Source organism: Acipenser ruthenus, chromosome 3, assembly GCF_902713425.1.
Source record: "Acipenser ruthenus chromosome 3, fAciRut3.2 maternal haplotype, whole genome shotgun sequence".
NCBI classification, from domain to species: domain Eukaryota; kingdom Metazoa; phylum Chordata; class Actinopteri; order Acipenseriformes; family Acipenseridae; genus Acipenser; species Acipenser ruthenus.
The window spans coordinates 55,086,418-55,109,593 of record NC_081191.1 but is presented as its reverse complement, the minus strand read 5'-3'; the positions used below and the strand labels follow the sequence as shown (position 1 = coordinate 55,109,593).

At 38.1% G+C, this 23,176-nt stretch overlaps 1 protein-coding gene across 4 annotated transcripts in view; it reads right to left on the bottom strand.

Moving 5' to 3' along the window:
• LOC117394771 (epidermal growth factor receptor-like) overlaps positions 1-23,176 on the bottom strand; it is a 172,394-nt gene that overhangs the window by 55,470 nt on the left and 93,748 nt on the right. For 2 of the 4 annotated variants that reach the window (XR_009319823.1, XM_059013929.1), the window contains exon 2: positions 15,941-16,092. Coding sequence is in view for 2 of the 4 variants with exons in the window: in XM_059013929.1 (XP_058869912.1) it covers positions 15,941-16,092 (152 nt within the window). In the remaining 2 variants the exon portion in view is untranslated. Of the gene's footprint in view, positions 1-5,369; positions 5,437-12,049; positions 12,694-15,940; positions 16,093-23,176 lie in introns of those variants that run through there. The other 2 variants (XM_059013945.1, XM_059013938.1) reach the window with 2 other exon arrangements.

Here is a 23,176-nt window from a genome sequence, read left to right as displayed (position 1 = left end):
ATCGTATGTTATTGAGAGTAGCAGGTATATGGAGGCATATCTCTGTAAGTCACATATTTCTACATGTGCATGCGTGTGGATCTACAGTAGATCATGGTGAATTACTTTTTCTATGATATTAGTAGCTCTAATTTTGTACTAAACAGCCCTGACAGCAGATGTTCTAACATTATTCATTTACATTACTGATTTACTATATTGTTTTTTAAGGTCAACTAATCCAAGACAACACATTACGTGTGCCTTTTGAGAATGTGTGGTTTATTGAAATAATATGTATGCAAGCATATGTATACATAATGTTCTCCAACTGTAGCCTGGAAATCATAAATGTTTGCAGTAGAATATTTTCAAAACACATTTAAAAATGAAAACAAGGGTTCCCGAGTGGCGCATCCAGTAAAAAGGCGCTCCACGTGGCGTGCAGGATGCGCTCTATAGTCTGGACGTCGCGAGTTCGAGTCCAGGCTACTCCACAGCCGACCGTGGACGGGAGCCCCCAGGGGGCGGCGCACAATTGGCCGAGCGTCGCCCGGGGCGAGGGTGTCCTCGGCTCACCGCGCACCAGCAATGTCTGTAGTCTGGCCGGGCGCCTGCGGGCTTGCCTGTAAGCTGCCCGAGAGCTGCATTGTCCTCCGACGCTGTAGCTCTTGGGTGGCTGCATGGTGAGTCTGCAGTGTGAAAAAAAGCGGTCGGCTGATGACACACGCTTCGGAGGACAGTGTGTGTTCGTCTTCGACCTCCCGAGTCAGCGCAGGGGTGGTAGCGGTGAGCTGAGCATAATAAAATAATTGGCCATTCTAAATTGGGAGAAAATAATAAAAATAAAAATAATTGGCAACGACTAAATTTAAAAGAAAAAAAAATGACAACAAAAAATTATATGACCCAAAGTAATGATTTACTAAATCTAAAAAAAAAAAAAAAAAAATGCTGACTAAACTTTAGTATTTATTACAATTCACATTGTTTTTATTTTCCATGCTCATGTAAACAAGCATTTAATGTATATATAATGTAAATGAGCCTTGCGGCTCAGGTTCGTTTCGCCTACTAGACAGACCCAGACACAAGATTAAAGGTTTAAGGTGTGGATGCGCTATTTTTAATAACAAAAACAAAATGAAAATGAAAAACACCTAGCTCTTACGAGCACTAACTAAACACAACCTGGAACTCTAAACTAATAACCGGACAGCTAAGCGGTTTACCGGCTAAAAACAAAACAAAAACACACAGTTTAGGGCTGCACACTTTTTAAACCCTGCACATGGCACTAATTTATAATCATTACCAGGTGCGGGTGATAATTAAACAATACACTTAACAATAAACGTGCATGCTCACTGTTTTTGGTATGGAGGATTTTAACTCCCTGCCTGTTTACACATCCTCCCCTTTGTCTTTACAAGACAGAGGCCATCCCACGCCACCTCCCTCCACCCTTAAAGGACCACCCGCCCTCAAGTCCCAACTTTTTGGTTTTCACCCTCTTCCACAGGCGGGCTTGAGGGTGGGTTGGTCCTTCATCTTGTGCTCCTGGGACGGGACCCCAACCCGGCGAGTAGGGACCCGGACGGCTTGCCCTGGCCGACTGCAGTACATGCCGGTGACCAAGAGCGAGCAGTGACAGGCAGAGGTACGCGGCTGTGGACTGGCATAGTGATGTCTTGGAGACGAGGGGGATTGGAGCAGTAGGTAGGGGGAACGCAGCAACCAGCAGGGGGAACGCCAGTGACGTCTGCCTTTTGCGCAGTGACGTCTTCCTTCTGCGCAGCAACGTCTGGGTTCCAAGGGGGAGTGGAGTAAGGGACCAGGCAAGAAACTGTGCCTGGCTGTGCTGCGACCTGGGCACAAGGTCGAGCAAAGGGAGGTCTGGGTATTCCGGACGGGTGTCCACGATGCCAGGGTACGGGACCAGACCCAATAGTTTTACACAGCACAACAAGGTTTTTCACACTACCTTTGTTCAAATATTACAGCTGTACTCACGCGCACAGTCGGGCTTCTTCACACACAGCAGCCCTGAACAGACTGGCTGCACACTTTTTAAACCCTGCACCTGGCACTAATTTACAATCATTACCAGGTGTGGGTGATCATTAAACAATACACTTAACAATAAACGTGCATGCGCACGTGTTTTTTGCATGGTGGATTTTTACTCCCTCCCTGCCTGTTTACAATATTATATATATATATATATATATATATATATATATATATATATATATATATATATATATATATATATATATATATATATATATATATCCCGGCCAAGGCTGGTTACGCCCTTAAAACAGTTGACCCTAGACGTCAGAACTGCAAGTTTAAGCGCTTTTCTGTGCACTTTTATTTCCACAGATAAAATAAAAACACTGGCAGAAAACTAAACAAATAAACAAACCAAAAGCCTAACTCCATCAAGGAGCTCTAACTAAACTTTTACCAGTTCTAATCTATAAAGCCGGATAGCCAAGCCGTTTACCGGTAACCAAATACTTGTTACACACAGTTCACACAGTACCTAACTTTACCCCAACACAGGTCTCTTCACAGGCCTTACCTTTTACACAAAATCTTGACCAAGCACCTCTGACCTGCTTTTATCCCTGCCTGCTTAACCAGAGGCAGGTGTTCCTCTTTAAATTAGTGTCAGGTGATTCTACTTCTACTAGTAATCCCATGGCATACTGGGGGATGTAGTACCATTACCATTGTAATGGTATTTTGGAGCTTTATATTTAAGTGGGAATTGAGCTTAATGAAACCTAATACTGGAAAGTCATTCTGTGTTTCATAGTCCAAAATCTTCCCTCCCCCTTACAACACTTAACTTGCATTTGTTTATGTAAAGAAAGAAACAGATCTAACCTCTTATCTGCCAGACCACAAGAAAATGTGACCCTCTCCAAGATTTAAAGGGACTTAATTTATTACACTGCAAAGAGACTTCCTGGAACTAGGAATTTGAAAAGACTGGCATTTTAACACTAGAAGCCCCGCGGCAGTCATTTTGGTGGTTTTTGGTTTTAAAATGTAATTTTCTCCAGTCATGTAACACATATGGGGCTGTGTGTTCGTGTACCTTTCTGTCCGTATGTATTAAATATTCTTACAAAGCATGAAACATGGGAGTGCAGAAATAAAGGAGATATATTACATTATACCTAAAAGCCCCGGAAGCAGTCACATTGACGGCCACACAGAAAACAATTGTATTTTGATTATACAGAACGGTATTCTACTTTATTATTTTTATTTATCAGCTCGCAATTTGTTTAGATTAGTCTCTACTCTCTCTCTATCTGAGTGAATGACTGACAGTCTATTGTTTTCAATCAGCCTTTTGAAGGCTGGCTCCTGCTTGCCAGCTGCACTGCTTTGGTCAGTCAATTAGCATCGGGACTAGTGAAAATAAACACCGGAGACTGTGGAGTTTTACAACGCAACAAAATATGGAGTTGATGTTTTGTATCAGATGGCATGGAAGTATTCTGTGAAAGCTGGCTCCCGACGGTGGTCTGTTCAGGTGTTTAACAATGTATTGGACCTAGCAGCCATCAACTCCTGGGTACTTTACAAAGAATGCACGGAGAAGAATTTACCAAGGAGAGAATATATTTTACAGTTAGAACAACAACTTCGCAAGAAGGATTTGGAACAGAGGGAGACTGCCAAGTGTGTACCCACAGCTGAAGCTGGCAACCCCGCTGAGAGCCGCAAGAGACGCCAATGCCAGGTTGGTAAGTGCAATAAAAATAAAACTTCGGACAGCTGTGCCCTGTGCAGAAAGACAGCGTGGAGAAGCGCATTATCTGTGTTGATTGTGAACAGCCTTAGACTCAAGGTAAAGGAATACCCTTTTGTCGAAAAAAAGAAAAAGAAGTTAGACTTATTTTGTGCTGTGCGCTTCTGTAAAATGTTTTCTTCTAAGTTTATGTATCTATGTTGTTCAGTTGCTTTTGCTCATCTGATAAACCGATTGCTGTTGAAAAGTTAAAAATGTATTGCTATCATTCCAGTTTTATAAATATGTATGTTGTAAACCGATGTCTGTTCAGATGTTTATTTATTTACATTTTCTTGTTTTGATTTGTAAAATAAATGGTTCATATATTGTAACAGGGTGAGGAGCCCTGTACGTATTATTTATTTATTTATTTTCAGAACAGGGTCTTCCCCTCCGCCCCTGTGCAGTGTAATTTGTATTTGTTTTGTTTTATGATTTATTATTGTATTCGTAGTTAATGACTGCAGGCTGCAGGGCTTCTAGGTATGAGTATATCTCCAGTCCTTCTAGTGTTAAGGGTTAATGGGCAACAGCAACATCTAGTGGATAAAACAGTCTAAAAAAGATATTTGTTGTTGTTTGGTATTAAATCTAATACGATATAAATACATAGGTATGAAATGTACTTGTATGTAAAACCATAACACTGGGAGTAATATAGATATTGGACAACAGTCATGTAAGTGTTTTATACAGTTATTTTACTACAAACACTCAAATGTTTAGTGTGTACCGAACGTGTATTTCATGGTGAAAATGAAACTAAAACCCATAGTTATCTTACCATTATTATTATTATTTGTTTATTTAGCAGACGCCTTTATCCAAGGCGACTTACAGACTAGGGCGTGTGAACTATGCATCAGCTGCAGAGTCACTTACAATTACGTCTCACCCGAAAGACGGAGCACAAGGAGGTTAAGTGACTTGCTCAGGGTCACACAATGAGTCAGTAGCTGAGGTGGGATTTGAACCGGGGATGTCCTGGTTACAAGCCCTGTTCTTTAACCACTATACCACACACCTCCTATGAGAGATTTGGTTTTTAACCATGCTTTCCTCAATGCTTGTAAGAATGCTAATTGAGGTGTGGTTTTATGGTATGTCATAAATACTATCTTATTTGAAATCGCCTAACACAGAGTCCGATGGAGGTATGTTCGTCCTCTTTATCGAATTAACCAATCCTAAGAGGTTAATAATAACAATAATAATAATAATAATAATAATACTAATAATAATAATAATAATAATAATAATAATAATAATATTATTTTTTGGGATTCGGCCGAATACCGAATCCATCTCAAAAGATTCGGCCGAATACCAAACCTGAATACCAAATCTACAAAAACTGTCAAGAAAACTGGAGGAAACTGTTGAATGAAAAACAGACATGCAGCTACTAACAAGGGACGCGCACAATCTATAGTTTTGAGCCTTTTAGTTCATAGTATTTTTATTACCGAATGGAAATATATCCTGAATAAGATTTCAGTTTGAAACACACAATTTACCGCTAGCCCCCTCCCCCCACAACAGAAATGTTAAAATACAGAACCGTTTACTTTACCTTTACAAAAAAGGAGAGCTGCATCTTTGTCTAACCCTCTATTTTCTTTAATGACGTTTCAACTTGTGTCACCTGATCTGAGAGCTATGAGGAATAAATTACTGTGATGAGTGACCTGAATCTCCCTGCGAAATAAAAACCCACGTTGATTTAAATGCACCGTGGGTAACACATATCAAATAGGCTACAAAATAGTTTTAAAAATATTTTAATAAAACACAGCAGTTTAACTTGTATTGGCACATTACAATAACATAATTTAATTTACTAAAGCATATTGTTCAACAATGTTTTGCACATCTGACAGTTATAAAAAAAATATATATTTCTGTGCACCGATTCTTTTTTAAAAATCTCAGTATGATCTCTAGAACACGTCTCAGACAAAGCAACAAAGCACAAAAGTCTACAACAGTTTGCCATTACTATATATTAAAGGTTTACTGCATAACTTTACTCCATGAAAAGTGTGATGTGACTGTGCTGTTGCATACAGGGGTATGTTTGCATTCAGCAGCTGCGAGACGTGTTTAGTGCATGCGCCACCAGTAATTTAGGGAGTTGAGAGCTGCGACAGAGTTTATCAAATGTGTTCTTTTTATTAAATACAACAGTTACGTTCAATACCGGATTCGTGTCTTTTATTTAAAGAACTGCACACATTGGGGGGATGTATTAAAATGGACGTGTGTCTGGGCGGATATAGGATTCGGTTCACCAAATCCTAAGTATAAAAATTAGTGATGCACCGAATCCAGGATTCTGTTTCGGATTCAGCCCGAATACCTACTTTTTGAGCAGGGTTCGGATTCGGCTGAATACCTACTTTTTGAGCAGGGTTTGGATTCGGTCCGAAACCAAATCCTGGATTCGGTGCATCCCTAATTTTTTTAATTGCTTGACCGCCCTAATATATATGTTACCCTCATTGTCAGGATTCGGTCAATCACCAACAAAAATAACCATTTCACGACTTGAGCATTTACAAATTAACAAAGGACGAAATAAAAGTTTATTTTAATCTTTGGGCAAATTATTTTGATCAAATTGCGAAATAGAAAATATCAAACAAGCAAAGAACAAAATACAAAAGAAGAAACAGCTTCTTTGGTATTGGAGTAACGCAATATACTCATATTGCGAAATGTCTTTTGAGCAGATTTTGAAGATGCTGCTCAATCTGCAAATTGCAATTAATTGCGGGGTGTTGAAAATGGTCATCCAGTGAAATACAAACTTTTTTTTATTGAATGAACATAAAATCAGTAAATTATATTTATAAGATACACGTCATTGATTCATTATTTATTTAACCCATTGAGACATTGGCTTTGTTTGCAAGGATGTCGTGGTTAGCAATTTAGGAGAATAGTGCTAACCATAGCAACGGGAAAGAAGATCACTGATTGGTTAGAGAGGATGACAAGGCCCCGCTAGCAAAATACAATGTGAGAGTGATGTTTATTTTTCAACATTATCTTGCAATAATCAATAATAGAAACATTGTAGACACATTAAAAGTTGGGGCAACTATAAAAAGTTTTGGTTTGTGTTAAAAGTTGTGGTTTCCACAACAAATTCACAGCCTGCTCTACTGATGAGAGCCTGTGCTGTGGAATTCAGGTTATTATTATTATTATTATTATTAGGCTTCCAAGCTGGCTTGGGAGGTCTATTGTTATTGTAATTTTATTTTTTATTGTTGTCGTTTTTCCTCCCAAAACTTTAAACTGCTCCTATTCGCACGTGGTGTAACCAATCAACATGACTCTACACTCCTCTGTCAACTGACACATTTTTTTGGAAAAAAACTTTCAAAATCTTCTTCTTGGAAACCGGTGAACCGATTGATCTGAAACTTTGCTTATGTTATCAGTAATGCTAGGATTTTGTCACGATAATTTGTACTACAAATCACGGAGCAGTCTTGGTAAATTTGTTTAAAATCACGGAGGAAGGCTGAAATGGTGTGTTAAGCCACAGGGAATGAAGATTCTATTATATTAAAAATAAATAAATAAATAAAAATAAAATCAGTCTGTATATATGTAAGAACAAAAGGAAAATTAATCTAAATCAGGTTTAATCCTGTAAATCGGTAAGCTTCACAGAGTATAAACAAAAATGTTTGTTTTACATACCTTTAAAAAATAACATTTGAAGTTCAAAAAGTCTCTTTGTGTGCATCTGTTGCTTCTGCTGTGGTACAGTTTGCAGTTACTTTACATTCTGGTTTGTTTACATTGAGAGGTTTGATGAGTTTATGGAGCTTAGCTCATCCCAAAGTACATTTTTGTATACAGAAAATGATCTTTTTGCATCAACACATTTTTTCTCATTTTTAAAATGTTTGCAATGTGGCAAAGTATTGAGTAATGTGAACAGCTACATTGCAATGTGAGGCAACCAAGCTAGTTCAACATCATTAGCGCTAACGTGAAAAAAATGTGTTTTTTTTGTGGTTTATTTTATTTTATGTATATAGTGCCTTTCATAGCATGGTATCTCAAAGCGCTTTACAAACAGTATGTAAGTTTATGTGACGTACTAAAAAAAAAAAAAACGAATTACATTTGACTGATGTAGTTTCTCAGCATCAGCCAAAGAAAGAAAAATACCTAATTTTAGCAATGTTATGTAGTTGATAAACAGACACTTTTATAATTTTTCGAATATGTGCCTCAAAACTCAAACCAGAATCAAATATAACCCCCAAGTTTCTTACATCAGATTTTATATTAGAGGTCAGGTTGCCCAAATCATTTTTTAGGGAGTTTGTAAGCTCTAGTTGTTGCTGAGAACCTAACAGCAGGACTTCTGTCTTATCTGAGTTTAACTGCAAAGAATTTTGAGAAATCCAACTTTTGATGTCAGCAAGACACTGTAGTAAGACTGAAATAGCAGTGGAGTCACCAGGTTTTACAAAAATATAAAGTTGCATATCATCGGCATAGCAGTGAAAGTTTATACAATGTTTACGAATGATTTCCCCCAGTGGCAGCATGTACAAAGAAAATAATATTGGACCAAGAATAGAGCCCTGGGGGACACCACAAGTAATATTGGATAACACTGATACAGACTCCCCTAAAGAAACAAAATACTGTCTGTTAGTTAGATATGACTTAAACCAGTTGAGAACAGTTCCAGTCAGGCCAACCCAGCTTTACAGACGGTCAATTAAAATAGCATGATCCACAGTATCAAATGCAGCACTGAGGTCTAAAAGAACTAGAATGGATATGGAGTTAGAGTCAGCACTCATCAGTAAGTCATTCACCACTCTGACAAGGGCAGCCTCTGTACTATGAGCAGATCGAAACCCTGACTGAAATCTTTCAAGGACATTGCTATTGTCCAGATATATGTTAAGTTGTTTGACTACTACCTTTTCAAGAACTTTAGCTAAGAAAGGCAAGTTAGAATTAGGTCTAAAATTCTTCAAGTCAGTAGAATCTAAGTTAGATTTTTTGAGTAAAGCAGTTTTGAAGGCAGCAGGAACTATTCCTGTTGACAAAGATCTATTTATTATAATAAGAATATCATTACACAAAAAAACTAAATACATCTTTAAGGAATCGAGTAGGAATTTGATCTAATGAACAGGTTGAGGATTTCATCTGTATTACTAATGTATTCAAATCATTCGGAGTAATCACAGAAAATGAGTCCAAAACAGAGCCAGTCAGTCTAAGGGGCACATTTAAATAAGAACCACCTTGAGAAATTAGATCCCTAATATTAATAATTTTGTTCTGAAAATACTTAAGGAATTCCTCACACCTTGCAGGAGAAATTTCAGTATAGGGAAGTGCAGCTGGTGATGGAGTTATTAATCTGTCAATTGTTGAGAAGAGTACTCTGGGATTATTTTTATTAACATCAAAGAGATTTGAGAAGTAGCAACCTCTGGCTGTCCTCAAAGCTTCATTGTATTTTAACAGATGTTTTTTTTCCAGATATCATAGTAAATATGCAACTTAGTAGCCCTCCATCTACATTCAGATTTGCGACATTCCGTTTTCATTATGTATAAGGCACTAACCCAAGGTGCAGTTTTTTTAGAAGGAACAGTTTGAGTTTTAACCAAGGCCACAACATCAAATGCACTTGTTAAAAGGTGGTTAAAGTTGTCAACTAACTCATCAGTAGGAAGAGAGTGGGTAGTGGTGAGTGGTGATGGTCTCACTACCTCAGAAAACCTTGTTAGTATTTGTAACAGGGCGAGGAGCCCTGTACAGTTATTTGTTATTTATTTTTAGAACGGGGTCTCCCCCTCCGCCCCTGTGCAATTTATTGTTTTGTATTTGTTTTGTTTTCTGATTTATGTATTTATATATGACGGCAAACGCTGCGTGTTTTGTTATTGTTTTGTTTTTATTTAAAATGTGTTCTGGCAGAGGCGAGGTTGGGTACTTGTCCTCTGCCAGGAATAATTAAAAAAACCTTGTACAGATTGTGGCCGAGGGGTAATAAGATAATTGATAGTTAACCCCTCGGCCACAGTAAATAAAAGCCTGCAGCTCTCTGCACTCAGGGTGGTGGGTGTTCAGAGGAGGAACGAGAGCGAGCAAGGAGCGAGAGAGAAATCTAAAAATAAAATAGGTATAGGTTCAGTGAAGGCAAATCGCCCAGCCTGACCTGGGTTTTGTTATTTTGTGTTCGTGATTTGTTTTATTTTACACCTTTTCTTTTGTGCTCTGTGAGCAAGTCTTGTTCAATTATTTTATTTATTTTTGTTGTTAAATAAACGGCGCCGCAGCATCTTTTTGCCCCGCAGTACTGCTTGTGTTTTTCTTTCCTGCACTCTGGCCTGACGTCACCATACACGCCATTCCTGTCACAGTGTTGAAGAATTTATTCTGCGAGTTTTAATAGAACGTGCCACCCTCTTATTGGATAAAGGCAGTATAGAGTCAAAAAGAATGCAAAAGTGATCAGAGACAGTAAGATCTGCAGTTAACACATTTTGAATATCGAGGCCCCGAGAAATGACCAAATCTAGGGTATGTCCATGATTGTGTTTAGGTCCTGTAATATGCAGAATATAATCGAGAGAACCTAAAAGCCTTAAAAATTCCACAGTCTTAGGATCAGATTCAATGTCAACATGAATATTAAAATCTCCTAGCAAAATAATTTTATTATGTTTTGCAGATAATGTAGACAGGAAGTCAGCAAATTCTGATAATAAATCGTGGTTGTATTTTGGTGGGCGGTAAATAGTTACAATAAGAACAGGTAAATGACCATTTAACCGTAAAGAGAGATTCAAATGAAGAGTGCTCGTCAACACTTTCTTGTTTACAGTTGTAATCAGTACCAAAAATAGTGGCAAGTCCACCCCTCCCCCCCAACAGGGTGTGCTTTCTGAATAAAATAATAATTATTAGGAGACGCCCCAATCAGTGGAATATCCTCATCAACCCAGAGCCAGGTTTCAGTTAAAAATAAAAAGTCAAGGTTGTGGTCTATAACAAGAAGCTTTACTTGAAAGTGATCTTATATTAATTAAAGCTATGCGTAAGTTAGTAGAGGGGGTTTGAACTGAAGAGATGGGAATGCATGTAAGATTATTTAGGCAAACGCCTAGAATTTTTTTTCTGACTATAGAGCAACGAGAGGGATTTGATTTAATGACTTCAATTACATTTGGTACATTGACTTTTAAAATCCTCCCTTCACCCATTTCTAGTTTAAAAGAGAGGAGTATTGTTTTTCAATATTTGCTGCAAGCCTGCTAGCCCCAATTTGTTTAAGTGCAGACCATCTTTCTTATAATATGCAGGACATCCCCAAAAGCAGTCCCAAATGTATATAAAACCTTTTTTTTTTCTTTCATACACCAGTGCTATAGCCAGTTGTTTATGACTTCAATTCTACTGAACATTTCATCCCCTTTGCCTAAAACAGGCAGCAAACCTGAAAGATAGACTTTTTTCCCTACTGCTTTTAATTTAGTTGTGAGAGATTTGAACTTTTCTTTTAGAAGCTCAGATTTTCCCTGACATCACTGGTTCCAATATCCACAATACTAACAGACATTTTTTTTATAGGTCCTTAAAGAGTCCATTATAAGGTCCATTCTTGATTCCACATTTTTGACCCTAGCACCCGGAAGACAAGTAACAGTCCTGTTTAGTGGGTCTATGCGGGAAAAATCACTATCAACATAGCGGAAACACCTACTAAAAGCACCTCACTTTTACTTTCTTCAAATTCTTGATCTTCTGTCCTCAAATAATCAAATTTGTTAGACAGAGATATTTCGACAATATCTTTACGATGCATTCTTCCTTTTTTTCTGGTCCTGGTAGAAACCCAGTTCCCTTTTTCTTCAGCTAGACCCTTTGGAAGCTCTTCTTTATCCCTTGAGCAAGACTAACCCATTCCACTGGCTCACAGATTGTAATACCAGGAATCTGAGAGTGGTTAAATAAATTAAACCTGGCATCATTAGCGGTTTCTCCTTCTGAGTCCAGGATCAGCCATGTATTACTACATTGACTGAAACTGGTATCTATAAACTGCTCATTTGAATGAATACTTCTCAGTGTATGAAGTTCTCTTTCAAGGGACACAATACTTTCTGAGTCTGATTAGAAAACACATTTTTCACATATAAACTTATCCGCAAATATACATTTCACAGGATAAACAAACCATAGCTTGCATTTCACCTTCCTTGATTCTCAGTCTGCTGTTACTTCAAGAAGTGGATTGCAAGCCTCTAGAATCCAAGGTGTCCCCAGCAATGTCCAGCAACCCTATTGATCCAACCAAGCCAGTCCAGGAGAAGAGCAGGCCTCAGGTCCAGCCTCTTAGTGTTGCTGCTGGAAGAAATGCAGGAAAGCAGGCCTCAGGGAGACCAAAGCTTTTTCTGCTGCCTGAAGTTGATTGTTGACCTCTGAAGCACAGAACCTCCTGCTGGTCTGGAATCTGTTGCTGCAGTGAGTGGATTGCAGGCCTCTGAAGCACAGAGCCTCTTCCTGGTCTGGAATCTGTTGCTGCAGTGAGTGGATTGCAGGCCTCTGAAGCACAGAGCCTCCTGCTGGTCTGGAATCTGTTGCTGCAGTGAGTGGATTGCAGGCCTCTGAAGCACAGAGCCTCTTCCTGGTCTGGAATCTGTTGCTGCAGTGATTGGATTGCAGGCCTGTGAAGCACAGAGCCTCTTCCTGGTCTGGAATCTGTTGCTGCAGTGAGTGGATTGCAGGCCTCTGAAGCACAGAGCCTCTTCCTGGTCTGGAATCTGTTGCTGCAGTGAGTGGATTGCAGGCCTCTGAAGCACAGAGCCTCCTGCTGGTCTGGAATCTGTTGCTGGTCTGGAATCAGTTTTCAATCTGAAAAGTCCATTAACGCTGCCATTTTAATAATAACAATTTTATAACAATGAAGTAATATAATAAGAAGAAATAAATAATAATAATAAAAGAAATAGACTATTTATTTTATTATCTTTTGTTACCACCATGTAATCACAGTAGTTAGCCTACATGCTACCCCGTTTACAGAGACGTGGTAAACTCACACACCGAGCTTAGAAAAATAACATAGTTTTGTTTGTTTTAAGTTGTTTACAGGTTAAGCGCGTTCTCCACAGATGCGGCGGGCCAGCTGGATGTCTTTGGGCATGATGGTAACCCTCTTGGCGTGAATAGCACACAGGTTGGTATCCTCGAAGAGACCGGCCAGATAAGCTTCACTCGCCTCCTGCAGTTCCATAACAGCAGAGCTCTGGAAGCTCACATCGGTCTTGAAATCCTGGGCGATTTCCCTGACAAGGTGCTGGAAAGGCAGCTTGCGTCTCAGCAGCTCAGTAGATTTCTGATAGCGGCAGATCTCCCTCAGAGCCACAGTACTGGGCCTGTACCGATGAGGCCTTTTCACACCACCAGCTGCAGGAGTGCTTTTGCGGGCAGCCTTGGTTGCGAGTTGCTTGAAAGCACACACAAGTATGATACTGTTATATTATTTGTCATTGTACATAAACACAAGTATTTCATTACCTGTCAAACTGTAAGCTCGTTATCCACGGTCTAATTAAGAAATGGAGATGGTTTAACAATGCTAATTACAGATGTTGAAATAAATGTTGAAAAGTACAAAGCCTACTTATATAAGTATACTTTTTATCAGGGGCGTAGCTAGGATTAGATTTTTACTGAGGCAAAAAAAAAAAAGTTGAACAAACCTCTTGCAGATCCTGCTCATGTTACAAAGGTAAAAGTTATCATCTTATAAAGCCTGGAGACTTTTTGCAAACTGCAAAGCAATATTAAGTCCCTTGGCTGATGATGTTAATGTTAAAATTTGATGACCCATATTATTTTAAAGATTAAAACTAATTGTCTCCCAGCAAAACCACAGCAACCTAAAATGACCATATTCACACTGTCAGAAATATGTGATTTTAAAAGGACAAGAATATAACATCAATATTAATAAGTAGATGGGTTCATACCTTTATTGACTTGCATTTGGTTCACTGCTACTTAAGTTGCCTTACACTGCTGGGACTGGTAACTGCTGCTGACCGGTAAGACTGGTGCTGACACTATGACTGGTGCTGACACTGCTGTGACTTGTGCTGACACTGACTGGTGCTGACACTGCTGGGACTGGTGCTGACACTGTGACTGGTGCTGACACTGCTGGGACTGGTGCTGACACTGGGACTGGTGCTGACACTGCTGTGACTTGTGCTGACACTGACTGGTGCTGACACTGCTGGAACTGGTGCTGACACTGTGACTGATGCTGACACTGCTGGGACTGGTGCTGTTTGTGTACAATATTTGTATGACTCTATAGTTCTTTGACAAGGTATTCACCAAAAATAACAACAACAACAACAACAATAATAATAATAATAATAATAATAATAAAAAAAAAAAAATAAAAATAAAAATAAAAATAAAAATAAAAATAATAATAATAATAATAATGTGATGTTCCCACCTCTGAACGCTAGATCTCCTTTGAACGTTTACACAGTTTCTCAATCAATTCTAATATTCTTTTGTCAGTATAAATCGACGATAGGAAGTAGTACAGTACTTCAGGCGGGGGAAACCGGTCGCTGAGGTCCTGGTGCTGCCTAGTGCACAGGCCGGGTCACTATAGATGCAAATACACAGCCACTATGCTATAATAAAACGATATGCTATAGCAGGTAGGGTGGTACTTGGATGAGCTGACAGTCCAGTTAAAGTGACGAGAAAAAAAAAACAAAAAAAACATACAGCCAGCTATCCCGGTTTAGCTACAAATCCAGGTTCTTGGATTTTTCCTGTGCTGGTGTTAAAACATTCTACATGGGGAAAAAAAAAAAATTATCAAAACGTATTGCAGCTAAACATCACATTGCGCAGGGGAAAAACAACAATGTAAATGATAAATTCACTTAACATTGATTCTTACCAAGAGTTGGCTTCTTTAGAAGGAAATGTGTAATTGGTTGGTTTGTTCTCCGTTTCATGTTAGTGCTGCACTGTAAACCAGAGTAACTTGGGAAACTGACTAATGAGAAACGTTCTTGTGGCGCGAATTTGACATACCCAAGTGTCTGTACAGCCCGAGATCACAATAATGTGAAGAAATTAAAAATAATATTTTATATATCTCAATTTTACACTCTTAAAAAATAAAGTGGGTACGTTTTGTTTTTTTTATCTTTTGTTTTTTTCGTCTTCACAATTAAGAATTAAGCCGATTTTTACCGAGGTGGCCGCCTCAGCTGCCTCAATGGACGCTACGCGCCTGTTTATCCTAGAACAAACTCAACTCCCAATTTCCTCACTTTTGAGGGTTTTGCTTGAGTAACCTTAACGTTACTTTAACGCAGTTTTTGCAATGAATATTATATATGTATTTGTATAATAGGTATATAATAAATATATATGCAGTCAAAAAATGTTTGGCAAATAATACAAGGATAGTACACAGCGCTTTCTTATGGAATGTTTTTTTTTCTTTTTTTGTGTAACGCTATGTCTACCAACCCTATGTGTAACGCCAAGTTTTTGTTTTGTTTCTCGTACTTTTTTTATTACATTTTTTTGGTGGCCAAATGAGACAGGCTGCACTTGCGGTGCTTCAATACAAACTGAAAACTTAGTGGAACTCCAGTTTAAGAAAGCTGCATGATATCTGTAGTCATGCAAGGCCAAATTGAAACTCAGACAGAACCATTTAATTATACCCTCACGTATTTTAATAGTAATGAGGTTATTTCCATTTGGAAGGAGAATTTATGGCTAAAAGAAAACTGCATGGAAACCCACTACCAAAATAGAGTGAGAAAAAGGTGAGACATTTTAATTTCTCCATGTAAACCCTGCCATTGTTTAGTGTAAGACCTAGTAAATTTGGCCTACAGTGTCAGAATATAGGATTAGCCTGGGTGAAGAACAGATCATATTGAAACCTACAGAAACCTACAGTACACAATGCCACAGATGGTTTTAATACAACTTATTGACATGTTTTTTGTTTCTCAATATGCTGAATATCTTCATTTTGCTGTTAGCCTAAAAATTGTTCAGAAACTTTCATTGCAAATGGTTGCTTACCTTTAAGAAAGACAAATCACGTTTTCCTTCTACATAGGTAATCTCCAGATTCTCCAGTACTACTGTACAGTTGCTGTACATCCTTACAAGATTGTTGTAATGGTCTTCATGAGTTCCCAAACGAGTCAACTTGTTGCTGATCCCCTGACACACTGTCAAAGAAAAGAACAATACATTCGGTCAGAAAGAGACCTAAGAAAGGAAGTGGCATGGGATTTCATCTTCATACACATGTGTACATGTACAATGGTATAACACCTGCCTAAAAGGGGAATCTAAAAGAGTCACTCCACCAGTATATACAGCTGGGGCGGGGCAGCTGCAATGCCGTGTATTGAACAGGGGACGAGGGTGGAAGCATTCACTGTTGTGGAAGGGTGGTGGGCAATTCACTGACACACACGGGAGACAGAAGGTTTAATTGAAAACACCACACTGGTGCCCAGTTTTATTATTTTATATATTTTATTTTAGCCCACAGAGGGCGCTGTTGTCCGTGGCCTGAATACCGGCAACGGTAAACGGGACCACAGAAATACCAATACTGGTAAACAGTTCAATGCTGGCACACTCACAGGTGCTCTGAAATAAGAAATAACAAAAGGCTAAAGAAAAGGGAAAATAAAACACAGTAATAAAACTACAAAATAAAGGTGCTGCTTACGCAGTGCCCCCACTGCCGCTAAGCCGGTCAGCTTGGGTCTCCATCCTACACTGTTATGCCCTATACACTGGGGTGGCCAAGGTTCCCCTTCTATTTATACACGTTCTCTCAGATACGTAACAATTTATTTTGTATATTATTTTCTTTCACTAGGCTTGTTGTCTTCCTCAGTCGTGCTTGCCTATTTTGGTCGCTCGCTCCAACCACTGGCCCTCTCAGCCAGCGTCTCTGTGTGTTTTCCAAATTACGGCCACCCGAATGCACAACCAAGTGCAGTACTTATGGGTCGAGCAATCTCCCAAGGCCCGCCTCTCAGCCACTCAGAGAGCGGGAAAGCCAACACACCCTCTTCCCCACCTCTCGGTGTCATCGCCATGACTGACAGGCGGATCCTATGAGACTGCTGCCCTCATCCTGCAGTACCACACATGTCAGATAGTCAGCACAGATCTACCCCCGTTACAACTGTAAATAACATTTAACATTGTGTCTTATTGATTATTTGAAGTCCTGTGTTGTGTCTGTGTGTATGCGTGTGGATAAGTGAGTGCACTTGCCCCCCACCCTCATGTTTCCTCTCTCTATTTCTTTAGTGTGTGGCGACCTTGCCTGCTTCTCGCGCCTGCTCTCCCCCTCTCTGCGTGTGGGAGTGACTGGGCGCCCAGTATGCAAATGTCTGTGTGTCCAGGGTGTCCAATGAGAGCCCGTGGCGGTAAGATAAAAGGCAGGTATGTGTTTCGCTTTGGTTTCTCTGTCCAGTGGTGTCCTGTCTGAGCTGTCCATTTTTCCCTAAGCTAATAAAAGGCGGCTTTAACTGCCTTTGGACTGCACGCTACCTCCTGTGTCCATTAATTCCACGAAACCCACTGTTTGCCGCCACAACATTTATCACTTACTCCACCAATACATACTCTATGATTGAGTCGATGATATTAACAGAATACACATTAATCGAGATTTGAATTATAAGTAGGTGGTACCGCTTTTGCAGTGACAGGATTAGAAAACACTGACCATTCTAAATCAAAGTTGTATTTGCTATTTAGCACCTCTTGTAAACTTGTATGTTTTGGAAGCTAAGCTAGGGGAGTGTCTTTCCTTTATACTATACTGGCAGAGTTGGCTATAAATCAGGCTGTAAAAAGATTCACCCTAACCACATCTAAAAAGAATGCAAAATCACCAGGAACATTTGCATGAACAATCATTTCACAGCCATTTGCACATGTTCACACAGCCAGACATACACAAGGAAAACACAGCTTTCAATGACTAACTTTCAATGACTAAGTGAAGAGTATGTGAGTGTAGTCAGGCTATTAATACTTACTCATAAATGTAATGCCCTAGAATTCCATGATCTCAACTTGGGTCAGCAGTAAACCAAGATTGCTGCATTGCACTGTATAGTTAGCTTTACCACCTTGCTAACTGTAGAAATGGATCACATTTTCTTTAAAACTATCATGGTCACTCAGTTCTGAGAGTCAGGCCAAGATAGATATTCAAGCACTGTTTAGCCAAAAGGAGATGGGAATCCATAATAAAGCAAGAACTGGATGAGGCCTAATTTATCATTTAACCAAACATGTGGCTTTTACTGGGCTCCAAGTCAAAAAACAAGTACTACATGTTAACTTGCTGAACCTATTACCAAATGAACCTCTTAAATAATTAAAAAACCTAGATACACATTTGATTTTTTGATTCAATACTTACAATTACTTAAAAGAATGTGAATGGAGTAGAGTAACAATTGGGAGATTTGTATTAAGTAGAGATTCCTTAATAAAGTTCTGAGACCTAGGTCCATATGCATAAAACTTACCATCTTTTTATCGTGCCAGTAATAGTGTTTAACAAAACAGTATTTCATCGGGTGATGCAAAAATGTAATTTACCGTCAAAAAACATCACTCATTGTGATGTTAGAATAATGTGCCCTGAGAGACACATTTTCTCATCAATATATTATTCATCTGATTCATAAATCTGTATTGTGCCGTTAATTGATCCTTATCAGCATCATAATTAACACGTGCCACAAACCAGGCAGAGAATGAGATATGTCTTAACTGTATCATTTCCTAGCAGAATTTCTGTGTTTAGGAACATGTATTTAAGCCTATAGCAATCATAAAAAAACAGTATGTTTAATAATCTAATAATTAGGTCATTTAAGTATTTTGTTATTTGTAACGCATTCATTCAATCGCATTATTAGCCTCTGAACAGGATAGGCTACTTACTGGTTGGAAAACATAAAAATCAGGGTATTCATTGTCTATGTGGAGACAATGTCAGGCTTCGGTGTGCTTGTGTGGGCTGTACATCATCAAGCTATATTGGAAGACGATCCTCCCAGAAAGACCCCACAGATTTGAGCTGTGACTTGACCCTCTGTATTACTCTGATGATGTGAGCAGGTATCAATTTAGCAGGAGCACAATACTCACCTTTGGGGAGAACAAGAACATCAACTGAAGAGTTGACCTGCTAGAAACAAGGCTGTTCCCGTATAATGATCACTGCATGATTTGGATGGATCTGATGTTAGCGAGTTTTTGCAGGTAAAACAAACAAAAAAAACAACAACAAGAATGTCGTTCCTATATTGATTACTGTCTGTGCTCAGAAAGCTGGTACTTCACTTTATATATTCTTCATATGATACCATCTATCGATAAAGGCAGTTCAAGTCATTTTAAAGTAAATTATATTGTATAAGTAGGGCATCTGATTTTCGGGTGAAGTTTTTTTCCAAATTCGGGTGAATGCTTTTTTAAAAATCGTGTAGAATTATTTAATGAAAAAATCGGGTGGATTTTTAAAATATTTAATCAAGAAAGAATAAATATCCTGGTAGAAATCGGGTTTTATTTAGAAAGAAATAAACAAATGCTTAAGCACAAAGTGTTGACAACAAAGTTGTCGTCAACAGTTTAAATCCCCAACGTATGTATATTTCCACACATTGGGGTATGCAAACTTTTGACAACATCTCTCTCTCTCTCTCTCTCTCTCACACACACACTGTATATGGAGGCATTTCTCTGTTCCAATCAAGTTTTATTTTATAGTGGAGTTGCAAGTATAATTGCACACAGAACACACGGGAAAACTAAACAACTTTACTCCATACCGTTTTATAAAGAGAAAGGATCGACTGTTACATCTAAATGCTCTTGGCTTAAGACAACTGCACATGTGTTTATTCATATACAGTATGTGCCTATTCGGGTGGGGGATCGGGTTAAATCGGGTAAAACCCGAAAATCATTCGCCCTATGTATGTCCCCTATTTACAGCTATGGACAAAAGTGTTGCCTCACCCTATAGAATGAATTATTTTTGATTAAATAAAGTTGAATGAAAGCTGCTGAATAATGTTACATTAACATTGAATTGCATACCACTTTGTAGTTTTCCAATGATACTTGACAAAAAAAATGACAAAAATGAAAAAAAAAAGACATTTTGAAATCTATCATGAAATACTGTACTATGGTTTCCGGTAGACTTTTGCTATATAATTTTGTAGTTTCTTTAATTACATGATGTTAAATAAAAGAGCTACATTGTTTTTTTTTTAATTATATTTCAATTCTAAAATTCCAGGTGATGCAAAACGTTTGGCCATAACCTCTGAAAAACGGGATCAGTTCAAGAAGTTGTATTTTAGTAACTAAAAATAAATTGCAGGAAATACGTAGTATTTTCTAATCCAATTTTTCAATAAAACCGAGTTTTAAGAATGAAACAGACAATTCAAGTACACACTGATTATAATTTAAACATGCACATTATTTTTTCTCCAAATATGCTTCACCTTGATCAAAAATGCATTAAAATAATTTTGGCCATAACTATGAGGACACTGTGTCCTCGGTTGTTTTTTTGCATCATGTAAAAATTCTGGTAAAGTACAAAAGACTCCTTAATTTCCTCTGTTGGTTTGCCCAAGCAGTATTGCTTGAAACCTAAGTTTGATTCGCTCAAGTAGCACGATGTTATGTGTTTTAAAACGTCATATATAAATTTAGTGTGTGTAAAGAAAAACACAAAGTTTCGGTTTTGCCACTTGCACTTAACACTGTTTTTAACATTTTGTTTTTCAAAGTCTGCATAACGCTATACAACACAGTCTGTTTAATTACTGTATGAACATAGCCTAAGTTTTAAATGTTTACAAAACTCGACAATGTTGTCAAATTTGTCAATCAAACTTGTTTTGTTTTAATCAGTTTTGTCTGCTTGTTACTTTTTTTCAGCCAACACATTTAAAATGACCCTTGTTTGTTACATTTTAAAAGATTGTTTTAAACGTTACAATGTAAATGTTGACTAAGTAGCTACCATTAAATGTTTCAACCTCAGTGATTTTCTTTGATGCGCTATTAATTTTAGGCAGCTATTAATTTTAGGCAACTTTTTTTTTTTTTTTTTTTTTTTTAATAAACTGGCACTTCCGTGACAATCCATGAAATGTATTTGTTTTTTTTGTTTTTTTTCATTCGTGAATTTCTTGAAAAAGTACCGTTAATTTTACATGTCCCTAGTTATGTACCAGGCAGTGTCACAGAACCAGCAGAAGAGCTGCACAGGTGAGCGAGAAGAAGTCAGGGAGTATTTCGGACCACGCAGACTTTACTAGGGCTGTGTGAGGAGGAGGTAATAACTAGATAAATACTAGATACTAGCCTTATATGTAGGGCCCAGGAAAATTCATGATATCACGAATTTCACGGAAATCGTGTATTTGACTGCCTACCGTGAAAAATATGCATATTATTTTCCTTACAGTATTTTACATTACTCTTCACCTCCCCTGTTCATTTCATACTTTTATCAAGTAGAAGCAGTGCTACAGTAGCTGTACACGGTCCGGGATCAATGCCGTGCATTTGGCTACTATGGCAATGGGGTCAAACAAATACCGGCTTCATGATTGGTGAATTCCTCAAAATGTACAATGACGTAACATGCGAGTCAGAGGCAGGAAGCTTGCAGTGTATGATTAACATTAAAAATGCAGACAGCTGACAAAAAAAAAAAAAAAGCTAAATTCATTTCAACAGAAGATCGTGTTCAGAGCTACGAAAAGGGGACGTTGCATGCAGATGGTGGGATTCTGTTTTGCTCAACTTGTAACGTGTCTTTGGATCATCTAAGAAAAGGTACTATTGACAGGCATCTTGACAATGCAGTACACAAAAACAAGAAAATCAAACTTGAAGTTCAAGCTAAACAATTACCGAACAAGCAGGTCACAATCACAGGATTGTTTAAAAAGAGCACAGAGTGGAGAAACACGTAATGTCAACACGTTTGAATTAGTGGAAGCCTTAGTGCAGTGAACATACCGATACAATGGCTGGTCAATGAAGTTTTTTTAATGAAAAAAATCCCGAATTGTGACACACTCAGAAGAGAGTATCTCCCTGAAGTGTATGCAGCACACGAAGAATATTTAAATGGAAAAATGAACGATTCTGAACATACAGACAAGAGTATCTCCCTCAAGTGTCTTTTATAAAGAAAAACACAAAAGCTTTGGTTTTGTCATTTCAGGTTTGCAGTTAACTTTTCTCCCGTGTTTAATATTTTGGGATTAAAGGCAGCAAAATAGTCTATGGGAATGTTATAGTAATTAATGTGTCAACATATGTTTTAAAGGTTTATGTCATTCAAGGTTGTTTTTTAAAAAATAATTGTCTGCTTGTTACTTTTTTGTTTCCAGCAAAAGTTTGTTTCATTTTTAAAGATTGTTTCAATAGCGACTCGAGTTCCAATGTTACAATGTACTCGTACATCCTCATCCTCAGTCTGGGATATATGAAGATTACGAGGCATGTGTATATGCAACACTTTAGGCTATGTTAATAGATTTATATAGTCACCATGTACTTGTGATAATTAAGTAGGCTATGCTTAAAATAGCTTTAAAATATGCAAAAAGAAACTGTAAATGTTCAATAAATGAATGTACACAGAGTGCAAGTTGAGGTGTAAATGTTCCATTAACAATTACTTGCTCTGCCTTGATTGTCTCGCAGGACGCTGTGATTTGGAACAAGTCCCCTACAGAGCGCATTTATTGTGTCCTTAATGTTTCATTAAAGTTAATGTTCTTGCTGATTCAGCACCAAAAGCCTTTCATAATTCCACACCACTTCTTCTGCCAATACATTTGGCTCCTGGTCTGTAAACTTCTGATTCCTCACTCTGTCCTCCTTGGTCCTTGGTCCTCTCTCAGATTTAGTGATGAGAATTACCATGTGTAAGATGTGTAAATGTATTATTATTGTATGTGAATGAATTGTGCAGGTATTTGCAAACTGAGAGACTACAGTAACAAATAAAAACATGTTTTTTGCCATTTAAAAATGAATTGTATGTTATTTTATTGTAACTGTGTGGTGCTGTGGTGCTGTCTTGCTGTGCCATTTGTCATTCATGATCCAGTGCATTCTACTTTCTTGTGCGCTGGAAAGGAAACGTGTACTAACATTAGAGGACCCTTTTATTCTCAACCAAAAATCAAATATCATGAACTGTGACAAAAATTAAAT